Source organism: Coregonus clupeaformis, unplaced genomic scaffold (genome assembly GCF_020615455.1).
Source record: "Coregonus clupeaformis isolate EN_2021a unplaced genomic scaffold, ASM2061545v1 scaf1176, whole genome shotgun sequence".
NCBI lineage: Eukaryota > Metazoa > Chordata > Actinopteri > Salmoniformes > Salmonidae > Coregonus > Coregonus clupeaformis.
The window spans coordinates 39,096-66,264 of NW_025534630.1; the positions used below are offsets into that span (position 1 = coordinate 39,096).

The 27,169-nt window shown below is 49.5% G+C and overlaps 1 protein-coding gene and 1 pseudogene across 2 annotated transcripts; one reads left to right on the forward strand and one right to left on the reverse strand.

Moving 5' to 3' along the window:
* Positions 1–544: 544 nt before the first annotated feature.
* Positions 545–19,726, reverse strand: LOC123486363 (annotated as a pseudogene).
* A 526-nt stretch (positions 19,727–20,252) lies between these two features.
* Positions 20,253–26,445, forward strand: LOC121579329 (zinc finger and BTB domain-containing protein 5). Of its 2 annotated transcripts, none has more exons than XM_045217676.1 (5): positions 20,253–20,568; positions 21,728–21,757; positions 22,200–22,382; positions 22,783–23,655; positions 25,279–26,445. In XM_045217676.1, exons 2-5 carry the CDS (start codon positions 21,731–21,733, stop codon positions 26,440–26,442), a joined length of 2,247 nt encoding a protein of 748 aa, XP_045073611.1. In that variant the 5' UTR covers positions 20,253–20,568; positions 21,728–21,730; the 3' UTR covers positions 26,443–26,445. The 2 variants fall into 2 exon arrangements, with proteins under 2 accessions (XP_045073611.1, XP_045073610.1); XM_045217675.1 differs by having other exon boundaries at positions 20,253–20,555.
* Positions 26,446–27,169: the final 724 nt, after the last annotated feature.

Sequence of the window (27,169 nt, forward strand, 5' to 3'; positions counted from 1 at the left end):
CTGTGACTGGTGTGAGTATCAGTGGTTAGGGACTGGAGGTTTTACCTGACGGTGTGACCCCACCTGACTAGGAATAACTCCTGGCCTTCAATAATAACAATAAAATCACCTTTCTTTCTCAAAAGTCCTGTTTCGTCTCCTCACTGAAATGTCCCAATATGTAAAGTCTACCAGCGTCTGTTTGTTTTTTTACTGTGCTTTATAAAAGGTTTTCAAGCACCAAATAAGTCACTTCATCGGTTCTCCCAGACAGTTTAGATATGACATCACACACAACCTGAATTGACTTGTTTTATTATGTTAAATGTTTCATTTTGTTTCCAGAATACTTTGTGAGGGTCTCTAGTATCCATCTCCCTCTCTTACTAGGTCATATTTAGGCACACCTCTCCCCCCCTCTCTCTCTCTCTCTCCCCCCTCTCCCTCTCTCTCTCTCTTGCTTCCTACCAACGTCTTCCTCTCTTTCCCTACCGCATTCTTTTGCGTTTGCGTATCTCTGAGAACGGTTGGTATTTGACGAGGGGAGCACCAGGAAGCCAGTCTGTTTTCAGCCGTCCGCCCAGCATCGTCCCCCTTCACACAGGCATGTCTGACCAGGTCAGCCCCATCGACTTGGCCACCTCCACGATCCTACACACACACAGAGGGAGAGAGAGAAGATCAGTAACGCTGTTGCTTTTGTGTTTGACATGATTCATAATAAATAATAATAATATGCCATTTAGCAGACGCTTTTATCCAAAGCGACTTAGAGGCATGTGTGCATACATTTTTACGTATGGGTGGTCCCCGGGGATCGAACCCACTACCCTGGCGTACAAGCGCCACGCTCTACCAATTGAGCTACAGAGGAGATTCTCTCTCTCTCTCTCTCCTGTTCTCTGTGTACCAGTGTCTCTCACCTTTTCTCTGTGACCCCCAGGTCTCTGTGTAGCAGTGTCTCTCACCTTTTCTCTGTGACCCCCAGGTCTCTGTGAGAGTGTCTCTCACCTTTTCTCTGTGACCCCCAGGTCTCTCTGTGTAGCAGTGTCTCTACACCTTTTCTCTGTGACCCCCAGGTCTCTGTGTAGCAGTGTGAGGTCAGAGGTCATGTCCCCCATGTGGAGCAGCAGGGGTCAGGCAGTACGCGGCCACCTTCACACGCATCGACGTGGACACCACGTTCTGCACCCTCACACACACACACACACACACACAGACACACACAGACAGACAGACACACGTAGGTATATTCACACGCATCAACAACGTTCTCCACCCTACTCACACACTATTCCCCAATATAGCTTGGTGCATTGAACTAAATCATGTGTTTTTACCTCAGAGTAAGGAAAGAAGGAGAGGTCTATTCCATATACAGTGTATCTATGTAAGGGGTACCATTTTGAGAAGCAGACTATGGGCCGGGTCAAAGGTCACCCCTATATAGAGCACAGGGTGCCAGTTTAGTTATACAGCTACCTGCCGTTGTTGAAGGTCTCCACGGTGAAGGTCCTCATCAGCTTTTCTGGATGATATGAGGACAGCCCTCCTCCTGCCCGACTGGAAAACAACATTAACACAACCCTTAATGGTCTGGATGATATGAGGACAGCCCTCCTCCTGCCCGACTGGAAAACATTAACACAACCCTTAAATGTTCTGGATGATATGAGGACAGCCCTCCTCCTGCCCGACTGGAAAACAACATTAACACAACCCTTAATGGTCTGGATGATATGAGGACAGCCCTCCTCCTGCCCGACTGGAAAACAACATTAACACAACCCTTAATGGTCTGGATGATATGAGGACAGGCCTCCTCCTGCCCGACTGGAAAACAACATTAACACAACCCTTAAATGGTCTGGATGATACGAGGACAGCCCTCCTCCTGCCCGACTGGGAAAACAACATTAACACAACCCTTAAATGGTCTGGAGGATACGAGGACTGGCCTCCTCCTGCCCGACTGGAAAACAACATTAACACAACCCTTAAATGGTCTGGATTATACGGGGACTGGCCTCCTCCTGCCCGACTGGAAAACAACATTAACACAACCCTTTAAATGGTCTGGATGATTCAATTAAAGGCGTGTTGTCGATAGCGTCCCTTTTTAAAAGGCAGTTTCCCCCTGATGTTTACAGAGATCATATTTCTCTGTAAACGCTTACAGATGAAGGCTCAAGCGAGATGACTTTAAAAAGACAACACTTGCTTCTCGTTAATGACACACACACACACACACACACACACACACACAGCGTGGCACTCACACTGCGAGTGATGTTTTTCTGCCGTGCCAGCCTGAGCAGCAGGTGGAGGTAGAAGGCACAGCGCGTCCGTCTCTCTCTGGCCACGCCCTCTCTTGGCAGGGTCTCAACTGACGCACCACGCTCAGACACCTGGAACAACAACATGTCAACAACAACAACATGTCAACAACAACAGCATGTCAACAACGAGAACATGTCAACAGTAGCAGGGTTGTAGTCCTACCCTCCATCGTCTGTCATCTTCTGTAGTTCCTCTGGGGTCAGGGCGGCCATCTTAGAACCAGCAGCATCCAGGGCATCATACTCCACTGGAGACAGGACTGGGACTCAGGTAAGGACACACACACAGCTTAACCTGGACACACACACAGCTTAACCTGGACACACACACAGCTTAACCTGGTACACACACAGCTTAACCTGGACACACACACAGCTTAACCTGGACACACACAGCTTAACCTGGACACACACACAGCTTAACCTGGACACCACACAGCAAACCCTGGACACACACACACAGCTCAACCTGGACACTCACACACAGCTTAACCTGGACACACACACAGCTTAACCTGGACAGACACACAGCTAACCTGGACACACACACAGCTTAACCTGGACAGACACACAGCTTAACCTGATACACACACACACAGCTTAACCTGGACACACACACAGCTTAACCTGGACTAACACACACACAGCTTAACCTGGACACACACACACACAGCTTAACCTGGACACACACACACACAGCTTAACCTGGACACACAAGCTAACCTGGACAACACACACAGCTAACCTGGACACACACACAGCTTAACCTGGACACACACACAGCGAACCTGGACACACACACACACAGCTTAACCTGGACACACACACACACAGCTTAACATGGACACACACACACAGCTTAACATGGACACACACACACACAGCGTTAACCTGGACACACACACACACAGCTTAACCTGGACACACACACAGCTTAACCTGGACCACACACAGCTTAACCTGGACACACACACACAGCTTAACCTGGCACACACACACACAGCTTAACCTGACACACACACACAGCTTAACCTGGACAGACACACAGCTTAACCTGGACAGACACACAGCTTAACCTGGACAGACACACAGCTTAACTCTGGACAGACACACAGCTTAACCTGGACAGACACACAGCTAACCTGGACAGACACACAGCTTAACCTGGACACACACACAGTTTAACCTGAGACACACACACAGCTTAACCTGGACACACACACAGCTTAACCTGGACACGAACACACAGCTAACCTGGACACACACACAGCTTAACCTGAGACACACACACAGCGTAACCTGGACACACACACAGCTTAACCTGGACACACACACAGCTTAACCTGGACACACACAGCTTAACCTGGACAAACACACAGCTTAACCTGGACGACACACAGCTTAACCTGGACACACACAGCTTAACCTGGACACACACACAGCTTAACCTGAGACACACACACAGCAACCTGACACACACACAGCTTAACCTGGACAAACACACAGCTTAACCTGGACAACACACAGCTTAACCTGGACACACACACAGCTTAACCTGGACACACACACAGCTTAACCTGGACACACACACAGCTTAACCTGGACACACACACAGCTTAACCTGGACACACACACACAGCTAACCTGGACAGACACACACAGCTTAACCTGGACAGACACACAGCTTAACCTGGACACACACACAGCTTAACCTGGACACACACACAGCTTAACCTGGACACACACACAGCTTAACCTGGACACACACACAGCTTAACCTGGACACACACAGCTTAACCTGGACACACACACAGCTTAACCTGGACACACACACACAGCTTAACCTGAACACACACACACAGCTTAACCTGGACACACACACACAGCTTAACCTGGAACAGACACACAGCTTAACCTGGACACACACACACAGCTTAACCTGGACACACACACAGCTTAACCTGGACACACACACAGCTTAACCTGGACACACACACAGCTTAACCTGGACACACACACAGCTAACCTGGAACACACACACACAGCTTAACCTGGACACACACAGCTTAACCTGGACACACACACAGCTTAACCTGGACACACACACAGCTTAACCTGGACACACACACACTGGACACACACACAGCTTAACCTGGACACACACACAGCTTAACCTGGACACACACACAGCTTAACCTGGACACACACACAGCTTAACCTGGACACACACACACAGCTTAACCTGGACACACACACACAGCTTAACCTGGACAGACACACAGCTTAACCTGGACACACACACAGCTTAACCTGGACACACACACACAGCTTAACCTGGACACACACACAGCTTAACCTGGACACACACACAGCTTAACCTGGACACACACACAGCTTAACCTGGACACACACACAGCTTAACCTGGACACACACACACAGCTTAACCTGGACACACACACAGCTTAACCTGGACACACACACAGCTTAACCTGGACACACAGCTTAACCTGGACACACACACAGCTTAACCTGGACACACACACACACAGCTTAACCTGGACACACACACAGCTTAACCTGGACACACACACAGCTTAACCTGGACACACACACAGCTTAACCTGGACACACACACACAGCTTAACCTGGACACACACACAGCTTAACCTGGACACACACACAGCTTAACCTGGCACACACACAGCTTAACCTGGACACACACACAGCTTAACCTGGACACACACACAGCTTAACCTGGAACACACACACAGCTTAACCTGGACACACACACAGCTTAACCTGGACACACACACAGCTTAACCTGGACACACACACACAGCTTAACCTGGACACACACACACAGCTTAACCTGGACACAGACACACAGCTTAACCTGGACACAGACACACAGCTTAACCTGGACACACACACACAGCTTAACCTGGACACACACACAGCTTAACCTGGACACACACACAGCTTAACCTGGACACACACACACACAGCTTAACCTGGACACACACACACACAGCTTAACCTGGCACACACACACACAGCTTAACCTGGACACACACACAGCTTAACCTGGACACACACACAGCTTAACCTGGACACACACACAGCTTAACCTGGACACACACACAGCTTAACCTGGACATACACACACAGCTTAACCTGGACACACACACAGCTTAACCTGGACACACACACAGCTTAACCTGGACACACACACACACACAGCTTAACCTGGACACACACACACACAGCTTAACCTGGAACACACACAGCTTAACCTGGACACACACACACACAGCTTAACCTGGACACACACACAGCTTAACCTGGACACACACACAGCTTAACCTGGACACACACACAGCTTAACCTGGGGTCACACACACAGCTTAACCTGGACAGACACACAGCTTAACCTGGACACACACACAGCTTAACCTGGACACACACACACACACAGCTTAACCTGGACACACACACACAGCTTAACCTGGGGTCACACACACAGCTTAACCTGGACAGCACACACACACACAGCTTAACCTGGACACACACACACAGCTTAACCTGGACACACACACTTGGGACTTGAGGTCGGTCATACACACACCTTTACCTGCTCTCTCTCTCACACACACACACACACACACTGTCCAGGTGAAGGATACTGTCGTCAAACAGGTAGACGTGTTGAGGTGTGTCAGCGTCGGGGGTAGCAGGGAGGAAGGTAATGAGATACTTCAGACTGGGACTCTGTCTGAGTCACCTCCTGCTGCAGAGCTGGGGGGGGGAAGCATTTACTATGTTTCAGGTGTGTGTGTGTGTTACTGGACAGGTGTGTGTGTGTGTGACTGTACAGGTGTGTGTGTGTGTGTTACTGGACAGGTGTGTGTGTGTGTTCAAGTCTTTGTGTACGTATACAGGTGTGTTACATTCCACTACCTTCTGGTCTGATGGTGTTTAGACATAAACCGGTACAGTGCCTTCAGAAAGTATTCAGACCCCTTTACTTTTCCCACATTTTGTTACGTTACTGCCTTATTCTAAAATGGATTCAATAGTCCCCCCTCGTTAATCTAGACACAGGGTTCAAGTTTGGGCTCTGGCTGGGCCACTCAAGGACATTTCAGAGACTTGTCCCGAAGCCACTCCTGCGTTGTCTTGGCTGTGTGCTTAGGGTCGTTGTCCTGTTGGAAGGTGAACCTTCGTCCCAGTCTGAGGTCCTGAGCGCTCTGGAGCAGGTTTTCATCAGGGATCTCTTTGTACTTTGCTGAGTTCATCTTTCCCTTGATCCTGACTAGTCTCCCAGTGCCTGCCGGGTTCAATCTTGGTTTCATCTGACCAGAGCATCTTGTTTCTCATGGTCCGAGAATCCTTTAGGTGCCTTTTGGCAAACTCCAATCAGGCTGTCATGTGCCTTTTACTGAGGAGTGGCTTCCACCTGGCCACTCTACCATAAAGGCCTGATTGGTGGAGTGCTGCAGAGATGGTTGTCCTTCTGGAAGTTTCTCCCATCTCCACAGAGGAACTCTGGCGCTCTTTCAGAGTGACCATCTGGTTCTTGGTCACCTCCTGACCAAGGCCCTTCTCCCCGATTGCTCAGTTTGGCCGGGCGGCCAGCTCTTAGGAAGAGTCTTGGTGGTTCGAACTTCTTCCATTTAAGAATGATGGAGGCCACTGTGTTCTTGGGGACCTTCAATGCTGCAGAAATGTTTTGGTACCCTTCCCCAGATCTGTGCCTCGACACAATCCTGTCTCGGATCTCTACGGACAATTCCTTCGACCTCATGGTTGGGTTGCACCAATTTGTAAGTCGCTCTGGATAAGAGCGTCTGCTAAATGATGTGAATGTAAATGTTTTTGCTCTGATATGCACTGTCAACTGTGGGGACCTTATATAGACGTGTGTCCCTTTCCAAATCATGTTCAATCAATTTAATTTACCACAGGTGGACTCCAATCAAGTTGTAGAAACATCAAGGATGATCAATCGAAACAGGATGCACCTGAGCTCAATTTCGAGTCTCATAGCAAAAGGGTCTGAATACTAATTTCTGTTTTTTTATTTTTTAATAAATTTGCAAACATTTCTATACCTGTTTTCGCCGTTATTATGGGTGTTCAAATCAAATCAAATTGTATTTGTCACATACACGTGTTTAGCAGATGTTAATAGCGGGTGTAGCGAAATGCTTGTGCTTCTAGCTCGACAGTGCAGTAATATCTAACAATTTCACAACATATACCCAATACACACAAAACCAGTAAGGAATGGGATTTAAGAATATATACATATATGGACGAGCAATGACAGAGCGGCATGGACTAAGATACAGTAGAATAATATAGAATACATATGAGATGAGTAGTGCAAGATATGTAAACATTATTAAAGTGACTAGTGTTCCATTTCTTAAAGTGGCCAGTGATTTCAATAGGCAGGTGTGTAGATTGGGGGAATTATGTAATCGATTTTAGAATAAGGCTGTAACATAACAAAATGTGGAGAAAAAAAGCGGGGGAAAGGGGGGGTCTTGAATACTTTCCGAATGCGCTGTAGGTGAGTGTTTTTGTTTTACCTTCCAGGCCCTTCTGGTCGATGACGGAGTGGGCAGCCTTGGCTACTGCACTCTGCAGGGTCTCACTGCCCACCTGGTTCAGCCTCCTGGAGCTCAGAGCTCTCTTCTGCTTGTTGGTGCCAAACGCCTCGATCAGAGAGTCCACCTTGTCGGGGGGGGTGATAAGTTACTCATTACGGGATGATTGACGATGATCAAATGCAGATTGAAAATGTAGCTCGCAGTGGATTTAGTAAAAACAACAACAACACTTAAAAATGTGTTAAACCTGATAGGAAGTATGTAGAGATTCTAACCCCTGGGCTAGAGACTAAAGGGGGAGGGGTTCAAGACTAACAGAACGCTCCAGTTCTGTTTTAAACAGAGACGAATGAAGGTACCTTCTCCCTGTATGTTAGATCTTGTGTTCTGGGGACGCATCATTCGCTGTAGACGACTCCCCCTGGGAAACAGACAACATGTCAGTCAGGCAGAGCAACATCCCAGTTACGTCAGTCAGGCAGAGCAACATCCCAGTTACGTCAGGCAGGGCAGAGCAACATCCCAGTTACGTCAGTCAGGCAGAGCAACATCCCAGTTCGTCGGGCAGGCGGGCAGAGCAACATCCCAGTTACGTCAGGCAGGCAGAGCAACATCCCAGTTACGTCCAGTCAGGCAGAGCAACATCCCAGTTACGTCAGTCAGGCAGAGCAACATCCCAGTTACGTCAGTCAGGCAGAGCAACATCCCAGTTACGTCAGTCAGGCAGAGCAACATCCCAGTTACGTCACTCAGGCAGAGCAACATCCCAGTTCGTCAGACAGGCAGAGCAACATCCCAGTTACGTCAGTCAGGCAGAGCAACATCCCAGTTCGTCGGTCAGGCAGAGCAACATCCCAGTTACGGTCAGTCAGGCAGAGCAACATCCCAGTTCGTCAGTCAGGCAGAGCAACATCCCAGTTACGTCAGTCAGGCAGAGCAACATCCCAGTTCGTCAGTCAGGCAGAGCAACATCCCAGTTACGCAGGCAGAGCAAACATCCCAGTTACGTCAGTCAGGCAGAGCAACATCCCGGTTATCGTCCAGTCGGCAGAGCAACATCCCAGTTACGTCAGTCAGGCAGAGCAACATCCCAGTTACGTCAGTCAGGCAGAGCAACATCCCAGTTACGTCAGTCAGGCAGAGCAACATCCCAGTTACGTCAGTCAGGCAGAGCAACATCCCAGTTACGTCAGTCAGGCAGAGCAACATCCCAGTTACGTCAGTCGGGCAGAGCAACATCCCGAGTTACGTCACTCAGGCAGAGCTAACATCCCAGTTACGTCAGTCAGGCAGAGCAACATCCCAGTTACATCAGGCAGGCAGAGCAACATCCCAGTTACGTCAGTCAGGCAGAGCAACATCCCAGTTACGTCAGGCAGGCAGAGCAAACATCCCAGTTACGTCAGTCAGGCAGAGCAACATCCCAGTTACGTCAGGCAGGCAGAGCAACATCCCAGTTACGTCAGTCAGGCAGGCAGAGCAACATCCCAGTTACGTCAGTCAGGCAGGCAGAGCAACATCCCAGTTACGTCAGTCAGGCAGGCAGAGCAACATCCCAGTTACATCAGTCAGGCAGGCAGAGCAACATCCCAGTTACGTCAGTCAGAGCAAACATCCCAGTTACGTCAGTCAGAGCAAACATCCCAGTTACGTCAGTCAGTCAGAGCAAACATCCCAGTTACGTCAGTCAGAGCAAACATCCCAGTTACGTCAGTCAGAGCAAACATCCCAGTTACGTCAGTCAGGCAGAGCAACATCCCAGTTACGTCAGTCAGGCAGAGCAACATCCCAGTTACGTCACTCAGGCAGAGCAAACATCCCAGTTACGTCAGTCAGGCAGAGCAACATCCCAGTTACGTCAGTCAGGGAGCAAACATCCCGAGTTCGTCAGGCAGGCAGAGCAACATCCCAGTTACGTCAGTCAGGCAGAGCAACATCCCAGTTACGTCAGTCAGGCAGAGCAACATCCCAGTTACGTCAGGCAGGCAGAGCAAACATCCCAGTTACGTCAGGCAGGCAGAGCAACATCCCAGTTACGTCAGTCAGGCAGAGCAACATCCCAGTTCGTCAGTCAGGCAGAGCAACATCCCAGTTACGTCAGTCAGGCAGAGCAACATCCCGGTTACGTCACTCAGGCAGAGCAACATCCCAGTTACGTCACTCAGGCAGAGCAACATCCCAGTTACGTCAGGCAGAGCAAACATCCCAGTTACGTCAGTCAGGCAGAGCAACATCCCAGTTACGTCAGTCAGGCAGAGCAACATCCCAGTTACGTCAGTCAGGCAGAGCAACATCCCAGTTACGTCAGGCAGGCAGAGCAACATCCCAGTTACGTCAGTCAGGCAGAGCAACATCCCAGTTACGTCAGGCAGGCAGAGCAACATCCCAGTTACGTCACTCAGGCAGAGCAACATCCCAGTTACGTCAGGCAGGCAGAGCAACATCCCAGTTACGTCAGTCAGGCAGAGCAACATCCCAGTTACGTCAGGCAGGCAGAGCAACATCCCAGTTACGTCAGTCAGGCAGAGCAACATCCCAGTTACGTCACTCAGGCAGAGCAACATCCCAGTTACGTCAGTCAGGCAGAGCAACATCCCAGTTACGTCAGTCAGGCAGAGCAACATCCCCAGTTACGTCAGGGCAGGCAGAGCAACATCCCAGTTAACGTCAGGCAGGCAGAGCAACATCCCAGTTCGTCAGTCAGGCGAGCAACATCCCAGTTACGTCAGTCAGGCAGAGCAACATCCCAGTTACGTCAGGCAGGCAGAGCAACATCCCAGTTACGTCAGGCAGGCAGAGCAACATCCCAGTTCGTCAGTCAGGCAGAGCAACATCCCAGTTACGTCAGGCAGGCAGAGCAACATCCCAGTTCGTCAGGCAGGCAGAGCAACATCCCAGTTACGTCACTCAGGCAGAGCAACATCCCAGTTACGTCAGGCAGGCAGAGCAACATCCCAGTTACGTCCAGTCAGGCAGAGCAACATCCCGGGTTACGTCAGGCAGGCAGAGCAACATCCCAGTTACGTCAGGCAGGCAGAGCAAACATCCCAGTTACGTCAGTCAGGCAGAGCAACATCCCAGTTACGTCAGTTAAGGGCTTGTCAGTAAGCATTTCACAGTAAGGTCTAAAACCTGTTGTATTCGGCCCATGTGACATAACATTTGATTTGATTTTGGACAGCCATTCATCCAACTGTTTTTAAAACAGTAGTTGATGACCCAATCCCAAATCAACCTCAATGTGCTTGTGGAGATCTGAGATTGTGATTGGTATAGGTCAGTGTTTCCCAACTCCAGTCCAATGTGCTTGTGGAGATCTGAGATTGTGATTGGTATAGGTCAGTGTTTCCCAACTCCAGTCCTCCAGTTTCCCCGACAGCAAACATTTTTGTTGTAGTCCCGGGAAAACTCACCTGATTTCAACCCATTTGAAACGCTCGTGTAGGTCATATGGTGAAACTTCCACCTATCAGAGAGGGCTGTCAAATCCTCCCAGATCTCCACAAGTGCATAGGGCGTAGGGCTTAGGGCGTAGGGGTTGATTTGGGATTGGCAGGGTTCTTCAATTCCGGTCCTGGAGGGCCGAAACACTTCTGTTTTTTATTTCTACCTGGTAGTTAATTGCACTCACCTGGTGTCCCAGGTCTGAATTAGCCCCTGAATAGAAGGAGAGGATGAAAAACAGAGGTGTTTCGGCCCTCCAGGACCGGAATTGAAGAACCCTGGCATAGGGCGTAGGGCGTAGGGGTTGATTTGGGATTGGGTCGATGCCTTGGAGAGTAGTCCCTCTGTATCCTTATGGCCTTGCTACACTACAGACATCAGCCACTGAGGGAACGCTTCCTTTTGAAATCAACGAAAGCTGCTGTACTGCAATGGCAGCGTCCAAGCTGAAGAATCGCAGAGGTTCAATTCTCGGTGGCTGACCCATTCTATCTTGTGAAATTTAAATAATACGAAGTAAAAGTCGGTTTTGGTTGGTTTCTGGCGTAGAAGGTGGAACGTCACATTGACACGATGCTGAAGGGTTTCTGCCGTAGAACGTCACATTGACACGATGCTGAAGGGTTTCTGCCGTAGAACGTCACATTGACACGATGTTTAAGGGTTAGCTTTACCTGGGATGATGGGCTGCATGTTGAAGAGTTGAGCGCTGTGCACCTCCATCCTCATGGTCTCCTTGTTCAGCACCCCCACATAATACCTGGAATATAACAACACATGTGCATGTTGGTAAACAGCTGAGGACATAATACCTGGAATATAACAACACACATGGTCACCCTGCCACTGTTTTGGTAAACAGCTGAGGACATAATACCTGGAATATAACAACACATGGTCACCCAGCCACTGTTTTGGTAAACAGCCGAGGGACATAATAGCTGTACAGATTTGTCAAAGAGTCAATCTGCAGTTGGAACAATAACAAAGTGGTCCCCACTGTGTTGATAACAGCTGTAGCATGGTGGTGTCTCTCCTGAACGCAACTCAGGGTTTTGAGCTGTTGAACTCTGAAATAAACTTACTTGCAAAGGTTGTTGCACTTTAGGGATCCCGTTCCAAAGTTATTCCCAACATAGGAGAGTCTGTCTGATTCTGCAACCTGAGACAGAAAAATGACCATGTTAGAGAGATGAAGCCTAATCACAGAAACAACGAATGGTGTTTTAACCAAAGTGTCCCGGTATTTATCTACAGAAGGACAACTAAGTGTTGTATGTTAGAGAGATGAAGCCTAATCACAGAAACAACGAATGGTGTTTTAACCAAAGTGTCCCGGTATTTATCTACAGAAGGACAACTAAGTGTTGTATGTTAGAGAGATGAAGCCTAATCACAGAAACAACGAATGGTGTTTTTAACCAAAGTGTCCCGGTATTTATCTACAGAAGGACAACTAAGTGTTGTATGTTAGAGAGATGAAGCCTAATCACAGAAACAACGAATGGTGTTTTAACCAAAGTGTCCCGGTATTTATCTACAGAAGGACAACTAAGTGTTGTATGTTAGAGAGATGAAGCCTAATCACAGAAACAACGAATGGTGTTTTAACCAAAGTGTCCCGGTATTTATCTACAGAAGGACAACTAAGTGTTGTATGTTAGAGAGATGAAGCCTAATCACAGAAACAAACGAATGGTGTTTTAACCAAAGTGTCCCGGTATTTATCTACAGAAGGACAACTAAGTGTTGTGCTCCCCTGGGGTGAAGTGTCCTGGTATTTATCTACAGAAGGACAACTAAGTGTTGTGCTCCCGGGGGTAAAGTGTCCTGGTATTTATCTACAGAAGGACAACTAAGTGTTGTGCTCCCCGGGGGCGAAGTGTCCTGGTATTTATCTACAGAAGGACAACTAAGTGTTGTGCTCCCCTGGGGTGAAGTGTCCTGGTATTTATCTACAGAAGGACAACTAAGTGTTGTGCTCCCCCGGGCGAAGTGTCCTGGTATTTATCTACAGAAGGACAACTAAGTGTTGTGCTCCCCGGGGGTGAAGTGTCCTGGTATTTATCTACAGAAGGACAACTAAGTGTTGTGCTCCCCGGGGTGAAGTGTCCTGGTATTTATCTACAGAAGGACAACTAAGTGTTGTGCTCCCCGGGGGGAGTGCTGGTATTTATCTACAGAAGGACAACTAAGTGTTGTGCTCCGGGGCGAAGTGTCCTGGTATTTATCTACAGAAGGACAACTAAGTGTTGTGCTCCCCGGGGTGAAGTGTCCCCTTGGTACAGACCCAAAACTGATCCGAGATCAGCGTCTACAGGCAGCTTCACCCCTACAGCAGTTGCAGTGGTCTCACCAGCATGCGTCGGTGCTTCTTCCTGGGGTTGGTCTCGTCCATGTTCTTGTAGAAGCTGAAGTCCAGCTGCTCCGTGTTTCTCAGGTTGCCATTAGAGAACTGAACTGTCGAAGGAGAAGCGGATCGATGATTGATATGAATGCATGTGTGAGGATGCTGTTCATCGACTACAGCTCGGCCTTCAATACCATAGTGCCCCCTCTTTGCTCACCACTAAGATCACGGCCCTGGGACTGAACTCCTCCCTGTGCAACTGGGTCCTGGACTTCCTGTTGGGCCGCCCCCTGGTGGTGAAGGTAGGCAACACATTACCTCCTCGACCCTGATTCTCAACACGGGGGCCCCACAAGGGTGCGTCCTCAGTCCCCTCCTGTACTCCCTGTATCCCCACGACTGCATATCCACACAGTTCCAACTCCATCATCAAGTTCACTGAGGATATGACAGTGGTAGGCCTGATCACCACCAACGACGAGACGACCTACAGAGAGGAGGTGGTCACTCTGACGGCGTGGTGCCAGGTAACCAACCTCTCCCCTCAACGTCAGTCTGACGGCGTGCTGCCAGGTAACCAACCTCTCCCCTCAACGTCAGTCTGACGGCGTGGTGCCAGGGAAACAACCTCTCCCTCAACGTCAGTCTGACGGCGTGTTGCCAGGTAAACAACCTCTCCCCTCAACGTCAGACTGACGGCGTGGTGCCAGGGAAACAACCTCTCCCCTCAACGTCAGTCTGACGGCGTGTTGCCAGGGTAACCAACCTCTCCCCTCAACGTCAGACTGACGGCGTGGTGCCAGGGAAACAACCTCTCCCCTCAACGTCAGTCTGACGGCGTGCTGCCAGGGAAACAACCTCTCCCCTCAACGTCACTCTGACGGCGTGGTGCCAGGGAAACAACCTCTCCCCTCAACGTCAGTCTGACGGCGTGTTGCCAGGGTAACCAACCTCTCCCCTCAACGTCAGTCTGACGGCGTGCTGCCAGGGAAACAACATCTCCCCTCAACGTCAGTCTTACGGCGTGTTGCCAGGTAACCAACCTCTCCCCTCAACGTCAGTCTGACGGCGTGGTGCCAGGGAAATAACCTCTCCCCTCAATGTCAGTCTGACGGCGTGCTGCCAGGAAACAACATCTCCCCTCAACGTCAGTCTGACGGCGTGTTGCCAGGGAAACAACCTCTCCCCCTCAACGTCAGTCTGACGGCGTGGTGCCAGGGAAACAACCTCTCCCTCAACGTCAGTCTGACGGCGTGTTGCCAGGGTAACCAACCTCTCCCCTCAACGTCAGTCTGGCGGCGTGGTGCCGGGAAATAAACTCTCCCCTCAATGTCAGTCTGCGGCGGCGTGCTGCCAGGGTAACCAACCTCTCCCCTCAACGTCAGTCTGGCGGGCGTGGTGCCAGGTAAACAACCTCTCCCTCAACGTCAGTCTGGCGGCGTGGTGCCAGGGAAATAACCTCTCCCCTCAATGTCAGTCTGGCGGCGTGCTGCCAGGGTAACCAACCTCTCCCCTCAACGTCAGTCTGGCGGCGTGGTGCCAGGTAAACAACCTCTCCCCTCAACGTCAGTCTGACGGCGTGTTGCCAGGTAACCAACCTCTCCCCTCAACGTCAGTCTGACGGCGTGTTGCCAGGGTAAACAACCTCTCCCCTCAACGTCAGCAAAACAAAGGAGCTGATTGTGGACTTCAGGAGGAACCATGATGGAAACACGCCCCATCCTCATCAACTGGGCTGCCGCGGAGACGGTAAATCACGTCAAGTTCCTCGAGGTGCACATCTCAGAAGATGCGGGGCCCTCGGACACCGTGGTGAAGAAGGCACGACAGCGACTCTTCAACCCTCAGGATGCTGAAGAAATGTGTCCTGTCCCCGAGGGCCTTCACAGTGTTCTACAGTAGCACCATCGAGCATACTGTCGGGCTGCATCACAGCCTGGTACCGCAACTCCACCGCCGCGGACCGCAGGGATTGCCCCCCAGGTCTTCCTACCCCCTGCTGCTCCCCCATGGACATTTAACCCCCAAACGTCTATTTTACCCTGCCCACACCTCAATGGACATTCATCATGCTGAAGCCACCACTAGTCAGCTATCTATCCCCCTGTCATTGGTCAAAAGTAGGACACAATACAGGGCGCCACCACCTGGTCAAAAGTGGTACACTAGCTGTATGGGGATAGGGCGCCACCACCTGGTCAAAAGTGGTACACTAGCTGTATGGGGATAGGGCGCCACCACCTGGTCAAAAGTGGTACACTAGCTGTATGGGGATAGGCGCCACCACCTGGTCAAAAGTGGTCACACTAGCTGTATGGGGATAGGGCGCCACCACCTGGTCAAAAGTGGTACACTAGCTGTATGGGGATAGGGCGCCACCACCTGGTCAAAAGTGGTACACTAGCTGTATGGGGATAGGGCGCCACCACCTGGTCAAAAGTGGTACACTAACTGTATGGGGATAGGGCGCCACCACCTGGTCAAAAGTGGTACACTAGCTGTATGGGGATAGGCGCCACCACCTGGTCAAAAGTGGTACACTAGCTGTATGGGGATAGGGCGCCACCACCTGGTCAAAAAATAGAACACTATATATGGAACATCCTGTATGGTAGCCAGCAGACCGACCCGCTTGCTTACAGCTGCACAACAAATGAGCTGATTGGCTGACACTGCCATTCCAAAATGGCTGCTGTGGCTTCTTCTACCTAGCATGAGGATCGAAGCGGACAGTTTTCCATAAAAACTAGCAGTCGTTCAATCTTCTCAAATGTAACCGCTGGGATAATGAGGACCACAATATGAGTCATAATACCCAGTGGTCAAACAGGGAAATGGTTCCAATAATTTTTTTACACCATTCATTTTCCCCATAGGGGATTTTAGAAACGCTTAAAATAAGGGCTGTGTTTCATGTAGGCTTGACGTTTTTTGATAACCATGACTTTTATCAATATATTTGCCTGTATTTAACCCCCCAAACATGAAATGCTAATTGGCTGCTAATGTGGCTATCATAAAGAACAACAAATGCCATGATGATGATCTGGACGAGCCGGCCGAATCAAGGCAAAGGTAAGAATCTCTGGATTAACTATCTAATCTTAGCTAAATATAGGAATTAATAAATTGGCTAAATTTCTTTAAATTGACAATTCTGTGAACCCTCAGGATGCTGAAGAAATGTGTCCTGTCCCCGAGGGCCTTCACAGTGTTCTACAGTAGCACCATCGAGAGCATACTGTCGGGCTGCATCACAGCCTGGTACCGCAACTTCCACCGCCGCGGACCGCAGGGATTGCCCCCCAGGTCTTCCTACCCCCTGCTGCTCCCCCATGGACATTTAACCCCCCAAACGTCTATTTTACCCTGCCCACACCTCAATGGACATTCATCATGCTGAAGCCACCACTAGTCAGCTATCTATCCCCCTGTCATTGGTAGGGCGCCACCACCTGGTCAAAAGTGGTACACTAGCTGTATGGGGATAGGGCGCCACCACCTGGTCAAAAGTGGTACACTAGCTGTATGGGGATAGGGCGCCACCACCTGGTCAAAAGTGGTACACTAGCTGTATGGGGATAGGGCGCCACCACCTGGTCAAAAGTGGTACACTAGCTGTATGGGGATAGAGCGCCACCACCTGGTCAAAAGTGGTACACTAGCTGTATGGGGATAGGGCGCCACCACCTGGTCAAAAGTGGTACACTAGCTGTATGGGGATAGGGCGCCACCACCTGGTCAAAAGTGGTACACTAACTGTATGGGGATAGGGCGCCACCACCTGGTCAAAAGTGGTACACTAGCTGTATGGGGATAGGGCGCCACCACCTGGTCAAAAGTGGTACACTAACTGTATGGGGATAGGGCGCCACCACCTGGTCAAAAGTGGTACACTAGCTGTATGGGGATAGGGCGCCACCACCTGGTCAAAAGTGGTACACTAGCTGTATGGGGATAGGGCGCCACCACCTGGTCAAAAAATAGAACACTATATATGGAACATCCTGTATGGTAGCCAGCAGACCCGACCCGCTTGCTTACAGCTGCACAACAAATGAGCTGATTGGCTGACACTGCCATTCCAAAATGGCTGCTGTGGCTTCTTCTACCTAGCATGAGGATCGAAGCGGACAGTTTTCCATAAAAACTAGCAGTCGTTCAATCTTCTCAAATGTAACCGCTGGGATAATAGAGGACCACAATATGAGTCATAATACCCAGTGGTCAAACAGGGAAATGGTTCCAATAATTTTTTACACCATTCATTTTCCCCATAGGGGATTTTAGAAACGCTTAAAATAAGGGCTGTGTTTCATGTAGGCTTGACGTTTTGATAACCATGACTTTTATCAATATATTTGCCTGTATTTAACCCCCCAAACATGAAATGCTAATTGGCTGCTAATGTGGCTATCATAAAGAACAACAAATGCCATGATGATGATCTGGACGAGCCGGCCGAATCAAGGCAAAGGTAAGAATCTCTGGATTAACTATCTAATCTTAGCTAAATATAGGAATTAATAAATTGGCTAAATTTCTTTAAATTGACAATTCTGTGAACCGTCTTGTGCAAGTTCTAAAACGACACAATACCTGTTAGCAAAGGTGTCAGCTAGAGATGAGGTGCAGGAGCTTGCAGGGATTTGTAGTTTTGCATTATGTCTACTTTTATGGTAAATAGCATTTTCGAATCAGAGTAAATAGAGCTGAATATATTGATAAGAGCGAGATTGACACGGTTATCAAAACGTCACGCCAGGGTAAGCCTACACGAAACACAGCTCCCTTATTTTAAGTGTTTCTAAAATTCCCTATGGGAAAAATTAATGGTGGAAAAACGCTTGGAACCATTTCCCTGTTTAACCGCTAGGTTTTATGGGTATTATGGGCCAATTCGGAGTACAACTCATTTCTCATCCCTGGATTGAGGAACGTTTTCCTAGCCCTATCTCACCCAGCTCTGCTGTGTCTTAAATCTACACAGGAAGGCTGTCTGACCCTAGTGCAGCAGCAAGCAGGTGGGTCGGCTCTGCTGGCTAACTATGGTTGATGGTGCCAGATTAATCAATAGAGTTAAATACCTTTTAGTCCCTAAAAAGTAACTTTAACTAAGATTTAAATATCACCCAGCTAACGTTAATTGAATGTTAGATAACGGAATGTTAGCTAAATAAACTTAGTTAGCTAATGTCTCTGCCTGCAGTTCGAAGGAAGTTTGCTAATTAGCGTTAGCGCAATGACTGGAAGTCTATGGTAACTGCTAGTAGATTACACAGACTTCCGGTCATTACGCTAGTTAGCATTGGCTCGCCAACCTACCTCTTAACTTCCTTCATACTGGATGCAGAGACATAAAAAAAAATCGTACCCATTAGTAAATTTGACTCTTGGGAAGTAAGATAAAGGACTTCAATTAAAAAATCCCGAAGTATCCCGTTAACGTTACTGCGCTAGCATGAGAGCACCCACGTGAACGACGGAACAGGGTGGATTTCAGTGATGTCAATGCTTGGGGACGCTTAAATTAAATCATGTAATTAAACATGTACTTAAAATCAATAATAGCCTGTGACATAAATAGGATATTTACCAATAACAGCTTTATCGGTTTCTCTCTCCTCTTCACAGCAAACCAACGTGCAGTTTGCCTCCATGTTTGTCAGTCACGGACCTAAACAATCTTGAGATATTCGCCCACAAACTGCAGCGACGTCCTATGGCAAGGAGTGGTACTGCAGCTCGTTACCCCGGTGAGGACATAGGAGCCCCACAAACTGCAGCGACGTCCTGTGGCAAGGAGTGGTACTGCAGCTCGTTACCCCGGTGAGGACATAGGAGCCCCACAAACTGCAGCGACGTCCTGTGGCAAGGAGTGGTACTGCAGCTCGTTACCCCGGTGAGGACATAGGAGCCCCACAAACTGCAGCGACGTCCTGTGGCAAGGAGTGGTACTGCAGCTCGTTACCCCGGTGAGGACATAGGAGCCCCACAAACTGCAGCGACGTCCTATGGCAAGGAGTGGTACTGCAGCTCGTTACCCGGTGAGGACATAGGAGCCCCACAAACTGCAGCGACGTCCTGTGGCAAGGAGTGGTACTGCAGCTCGTTACCCCGGTGAGGACATAGGAGCCCCACAAACTGCAGCGACGTCCTGTGGCAAGGAGTGGTACTGCAGCTCGTTACCCCGGTGAGGACATAGGAGCCCCACAAACTGCAGCGACGTCCTGTGGCAAGGAGTGGTACTGCAGCTCGTTACCCCGGTGAGTACATAGGAGCGTAGCGCCGCCTACAGAGTCTGAGTGAGAAAAGCATCCCCACTCACCTGTCTACCAATGCATCATACTTGATAATCAATGAGTACGTTTATATGACATTTTAATATGATCAGGGTATATCTTAAAAATAGGCTTTTTTAAAATATAATTTCGGATAGAAAATTCAACACCTCTAAAAAAAAATATATATATATATTTTCTTCATGTTTTAGGGAGGTTGCTTTGGCAACCATTTACAAACCATCTAGCTCCAGCCCCACGAGAAGACTCTCTTTGGTAAAAAAATCAAAATGTAGATTATTTCAAAGTAGCTACATGGAGTCATAGCTATCTAGCTGTGTTGTGTCTGTCCTTGGGGTTCAACCAGTCGGACAACATTCCGGAAAAGGGATTCGCATATTGGGAACGTGTGACTGTGAGCATTGGAGTAGCTTCAGCGGTCCATGAAGACCTGCCTAGCCGTCGGTAGTCCTCATTCTGTCCGGTCTAGTGGACTTGATGAACCCCGCCTGCCCGCCCTGACCCGGGAGTAGCACCGACAACACGGTACCGCGTACCGGTAGCTAACATTAGCAAGCTAGCTAGCTGCTAGTTTGTTGTTTTTAATCATCACGTTTTATTGTTCCTCATGTTATCAATGTTGCACGCTAAAGCTGCTTTCAAGGGGGAAACTTTGACAGCTGTTAACGTTAGCTAATCTAGCTACTAGGTAGTCAGCATTAACGGTAGCCATGGTAGCCGTAGACCTAGCGAGCTAACGGAGAATAATTACTTCAGGAGGTGATGTTTGTTGTTGGCCTTGGCTGTTATTTTTTAACAAAATGTCGGTCACACATAGGGCTCATTCTAGCTAGCTACTTCACCGCCATCGCTGTGTGTTACTGGTTTATTTGATTATTTATTTTTTACACCGCCTTTGCCAAAAGTTAGCAAGTAGCTAACTAATTAACTAACTATCCAGCTGCTGACTTGCTAGTTAGTTCGCTTAGCTAGCTAGCAATGATAGAATTCGCCAGACGGGGCGAGTCTCTATGAAGGGCTTGCCAAGCAGACGACATGCGATGGCAGTAGTTAGTTATCTAGCGAACTAGCTGTCTAGACTCGGACTTCTAGACGTCAACAAACTGAACAGTTTCCTCGCTAACCGTTACCTTGCTTGAACTTGACTCATGTCTTCACATAGACATACTGGCTTTCATTTCACACATTTTATCTTTAATATCGTTACTATTTCCCACTTTCACTTACCGGGAAATAGCCTATACTATGCAGTAACTTCAACAATACATATATTGTCTGTTTGTTAATACATTAAACTAATTGTTATAGATAGTGTAGCTAATACCCTTCTACAAAATCTATTCTTCAAACTTCAACTACAGTCTACTATAATGTCTCCTCCTATGACAGTCAATTTAAAGCAAACTTTTTAATCAATCAAAGATTTTGTCATCAAGATTAGCTCAAGATGGTACTCAAGAGGACGTAATTTATTACACAACAGATTTTTTTACCACCCTGTTTCTCTCTCTTCCTCTCTCCTCCCTCTCTCTCCCTCTCTCCTCCCTCTCTTTCCCTCTCTCCTCCCTCTCTTCCCTCCTCACCTCCCCTTTTCCCCCTCTCCCCCTCCCTACCCTCTCTCCCCCTCCCTCCCCTCTCTGCCGTTTTCTCCTCTCCTCTCCCCCCTCCCTACCCTCTCTCCCCCTCCCTCCCCCCAGGTCATGGACTTCCCGGGCCACTTCGACCAGGTAATGCAAAGAGCTTTATGATTTCTGTCTGTAAATGGAAGAAAAAAAAACGCTCTACAAATAAAATGCATTGTTCATAATAATATAATAACATATGCCATTTGGCAGACGCTTTTATCCGAAGCGACTTACAGTCATGCATTCATACATTTTACATGTATGGGTGGCCCCAGCGGGAATCGAACCCACAACCCTTTGGCGTTGCAAGCACAATGCTCTAGCTAGCGACCGAGCCACACATTATTCGTATATATTATTGTTATTCTATTGATATATTATATTGTTATTATTCATATTGATATTATTCATATTGATATTATTCATATTGTTATTCATATTGTTATTATTCATATTGTTATAATTCATATTGTTATTATTCATATTGTTATAATTCATATTGTTATAATTCATATTGTTATTATTCATATTGTTATAATTCTAGGTCTTCCAGCAGCTGAACTACCAGCGTGTACACAGCCAGCTGTGTGACTGTGTCATTGTGGTGGGCAGCCGCCATTTTAAGGCCCACCGCTCGGTGCTGGCGGCTTGCAGCACTCACTTCAGGGCCCTATTCACCGTCGCCCAGGGAGACGCCAGCATGAACATGATACAACTGGACAGCGAGGTGAGGATGATGATGATGAAGGTTAAGATGATGATGAGTTTATAACAGGGGTGATGAGGATGAAGAGGTTATAACAGGGGTGACGCAGTACGTATCTATGATCCCAGTTCTAGCTCCAAGACATCAGCAATTTGAAAACCCCAAAAGGTTTGTGTTGATTGATTTGAAGCATGTGGTGGATGGTGGGGATGATGACCTCTCTGTAACTAACTTTAGCTAGGTGAAGCAATGTTAAACATATGGTTACCTCGGTGTTTGACCTGAACTCAGGCTTTACCCTGGTGCTTGACCCGAACTCAGGCTTTACCGGTGTTTGACGAACTCAGGCTTTACCCCGGTGCTTGACCCGAACTCAGGCTTTACCCCGGTGTTTGACCTGGCCCCGGTGTTTGACCTGCAGGTGGTGACGGCGGAGGCGTTTGCCGCCCTGGTGGACATGATGTACACCTCCACCCTGATGCTAGGGGAGAGCAACGTGATGGACGTGCTGCTAGCCGCCTCTCACCTCCACCTGAACACCGTAGTCAAGGCCTGTAAACACTACCTAACCACCCGCACCATGCCCATGTCCCCGCCGGCAGACCACCGGGCCACACAACACCGCCAGCAGCGCCAACCCACCCACGCAGACCAGCAGAGACACAGGCAGGAGACGGCAGCCGTCGAGTTAGCCGCTAACGCTAAACTAGCGGCTAACGCTAACCTGGCGGCCGACGCCGCTACGTCCAGGCTCCAGCGGTCGTTCCTGCTGCAGCAGCTGGGTCTAAGCCTGGTGAGCTCTGCCCTGGGCGGGGTGGAGGAGGAGGATGGGGCCGGGGGCGTTAGCGGTAGCGGTGGTGTTAGCGTTAGCGGCGTAGTGGAGCACAGAGCTTCCTTCCCCATCCGACGCTTCCACAAGAGGAAGCCCTCCCTGAGCTTCGGCCTATCTGAGGACAGGCCCAGGCAGAGGGCCCGCCCCGCTGGACCCCCCGGCGGGGGTGAGGAAGGGGGGCTACTCTCCCACGACTCCCGCAAGACTGCGGAGGAGGCTAGACTGGACGCGGCGATCACTGGCCTAGTAGAGGGCGTGTCCCAGGATGACTCCCAGATGCCCAGCCAATCGGACGGAGGACACTGCGAAGGGGAGGAGCAAGGGATGGCGGAGGAGGAGGTGGGTGTGGGGAAGGAGTCCCTGGATGGAGGGAGTCACCATGGTGATGGGGTGGAGGTGAAGATGAAGGAGGGAACGGAGGAGGAAGAGGAGGAGGAGGAAGGACGGGAGAAACAGGGAAAGGTAATACTTCACCTGCGTCCCAAATAGCACCCTATTCCCTATATAGTGCACTACTTTAGACCAGAGCCCTTAGTGCACTACTTTAGACCCAGAGCCCATAGTGCACTACTTTAGACCAGAGCCCATAGTGCACTACTTTAGACCAGAGAGCCCATAGTGCACTACTTTAGACCAGGGCCTATAGTGCACTACTTTAGACCAGAGAGCCCTTAGTGCACTACTTTAGACCAGAGAGCCCTTAGTGCACTACTTTAGACCAGGGCCTATAGTGCACTACTTTAGACCAGGGCCTATAGTGCACTACTTTAGACCAGGGCCTATAGTGCACTACTTTAGACCAGGGCCCATAGTGCACTACTTTAGACCAGGGCCTATAGTGCACTACTTTAGACCAGGGCCCTTAGTGCACTACTTTAGACCAGGGCCCTTAGTGCACTACTTTAGACCAGGGCCTATAGTGCACTACTTTAGACCAGGGCCTATAGTGCACTACTTTAGACCAGGGCCTATAGTGCACTACTTTAGACCAGGGCCTATAGTGCACTACTTTAGACCAGAGCCTATAGTGCACTACTTTAGACCAGGGCCTATAGTGCACTACTTTAGACCAGGGCCTATAGTGCACTACTTTAGACCAGGGCCTATAGTGCACTACTTTAGACCAGGGCCTATAGTGCACTACTTTAGACCAGGACCTATAGTGCACTGCTTTAGACCAGGGCCTATAGTGCACTGCTTTAGACCAGGGCCTATAGTGCACTGCTTTAGACCAGGGCCTATAGTGCACTGCTTTAGACCAGGGCCTATAGTGCACTGCTTTAGACCAGGGCCTATAGTGCACTACTTTAGACCAGGGCCTATAGTGCACTACTTTAGACCAGAGCCCTTAGTGCACTACTTTAGACCAGAGAGCCCTTAGTGCACTACTTTAGACCAGGGCCTATAGTGCACTACTTTAGACCAGAGCCCTTAGTGCACTACTTTAGACCAGGGCCTATAGTGCACTACTTTAGACCAGAGAGCCCTTAGTGCACTACTTTAGACCAGAGCCCTTAGTGCACTACTTTAGACCAGGACCTATAGTGCACTACTTTAGACCAGAGAGCCCTTAGTGCACTACTTTAGACCAGGGCCCTTAGTGCACTACTTTAGACCAGAGCCCTTAGTGCACTACTTTAGACCAGAGCCCTTAGTGCACTACTTTAGACCAGAGCCCATAGTGCACTACTTTAGACCAGGGCCTATAGTGCACTACTTTAGACCAGGGCCTATAGTGCACTACTTTAGACCAGGGCCTATAGTGCACTACTTTAGACCAGGGCCTATAGTGCACTACTTTAGACCAGGGCCTATAGTGCACTACTTTAGACCAGGGCCTATAGTGCACTACTTTAGACCAGGACCTATAGTGCACTGCTTTAGACCAGGGCCTATAGTGCAGGTTAAAGGGAGCCATTTTGGGACACATGCCATTTTAAAGAGTTAGTGATGTATGAAACAACTGTCTATCCATAATTACCCCGGTTAAATAAAGAATTTTAAACAACAACAACCTTGGATAAAGTCATGGGGTCATGTCCTGTTGTCCTCTTTCATGTCTCTGAGGTCCCTGCTCTCCTCCAGGTGGTGGTGAAGTGTGAGCCTCTGAGCTCCCCGGAGCCAGCTGATGACCTCACCATCCAGGGCAGCGATCAGCTGAGACCTGGAGAAGGAGGAGGAAGAGGAGGAGGAGGAGGAGGAGGAAGAGGAGAAGAGGGGGAGAAGGTAGAACTGAGCCCACAGAGCAGCGACCGCAGTCTCTCCTCCTCTGACCAACAGCTGCCCCAGCCCAGATCCCAGCTCCTGCTGAAAGGAGGTATTGGTGGGGGGAGTGGAGGTGGTTTTGGGTGTAGCGACCATCTTGATGGGAAGTCTGGTTTTAGGATTTCTAGCTTCCTCAGCTCCAAGGTCTTTGGAGGCGCGGGGTCGGGGGTCGATGCCGGGGACGACGACCTCAACACGACGACTGGCGAGGCGATGGCAGCGGCACATCACTTCCTGCTGAGCCCGGAACACTCTGGGACCACTAACTCCGCCTCGTCCTCGATGCTCCGTCCCGGGTCGGCCACCCACCTGAACCTGCTGGGTGGCGACGGTCTCGGGGGATTCTCTACAGACGCTGATTCGCTCTTCCTGCGGCCCCTGCATGACGGGCTGGGAAACCCCAGGGGAGGAGGAGGAGGGTTTCCAGACCTGTTCTCTCTGGACTTCCAGCGCTCCAGCCTGGGCCTGCACTCCCTGGCCCGGGCCTCTAGAGGGGGCTCCCTGGGCTTTCCTGGATACCGCCGCATCGCACCTAAAAACGACAACATGGGAGGAGGAGGAGCCGGGGCCGTTCTCCAAGACTCCCTGTCTTCCTCCAGTCTAGGGGAAGGGGGACCCCTGCTTCTGAACGGGTCGGGGGGTTACGAGTCAGGCCCACCCACCTCCTCCTCCTCCTCCGCCCCCAACCCCCACCCCCAGCTGACCCGTGCCTCAGCGGACGTCCTCTCCAAGTGTAAGAAGGCCCTGTCCGAACACAACGTCCTGGTGGTAGAGGGAGCCAGGAAGTACGCCTGTAGGATCTGCTGTAAGACCTTTCTCACCCTGACCGACTGTAAGAAACACATCAGGGTCCACACAGGGGAGAAGCCTTACGCCTGCCTCAAGTGTGGCAAGCGCTTCAGCCAGTCGTCCCACCTGTACAAACACTCCAAGACCACCTGCCTGCGCTGGCAGAACAGCAACATGCCCAACACACTGATGTAGAGCGGTAGATGATGTGATCACGGTAGGAGGAGTGGACATTTGGGGTTGGACGGTATCCAGATGTTATACGTTTTGTACCGTCCTTGTGCCATACCGGGGTATACGGTATTACCGGCATTGTGCACAAGCCAAGGTATTATTTTATTTTTTTATGCAACAAAAAAGAAGCCTAATTAGCGCCTGTTACCAGTATGCTAACAAAGTAGTAGAGAATTCCCATAGCGAATGCTAGCTAAATGCTAACGAGTCAAGCGCTTCAGCCAGTCGTCCCCACCTGTACAAACACTCCAAGACCACCTGTCTGCTCTGGCAGAACAGCAACATGCCCAACACACTGATGTAGAGTGGTAGGCTGGCCTGGTAGGCTGGCCTAGGTAGGGTTGAGTTGGATTGGGAAATTCCTGGGAAACTTACCAGAAGTTTTGGGAAGGTTTCTCCATAAATCCCGGTTGGAGGATCATATAGTTACTGCTGTAGGGGAAGACCTGACCTGCTCATTAGTCACACACCGTAGCTAAAAAAAAAAGATTTTCAACAAAAACAAGAGTTTGTATTGGACAAATTGGTTCCGTTTGGTTCCTTGTAAATACAGCCCTGCTAGGTAGGTTTTGAGTTTCTAAAAATGTCCAGAAATACTCCCGGGTCTAAATCCGTCTCTGATTAGAGGGGAAGAATGGAAAATAGCAGTGGAACTGGCTTTGATTGTCCAGATTAGAATCTGAAGGGG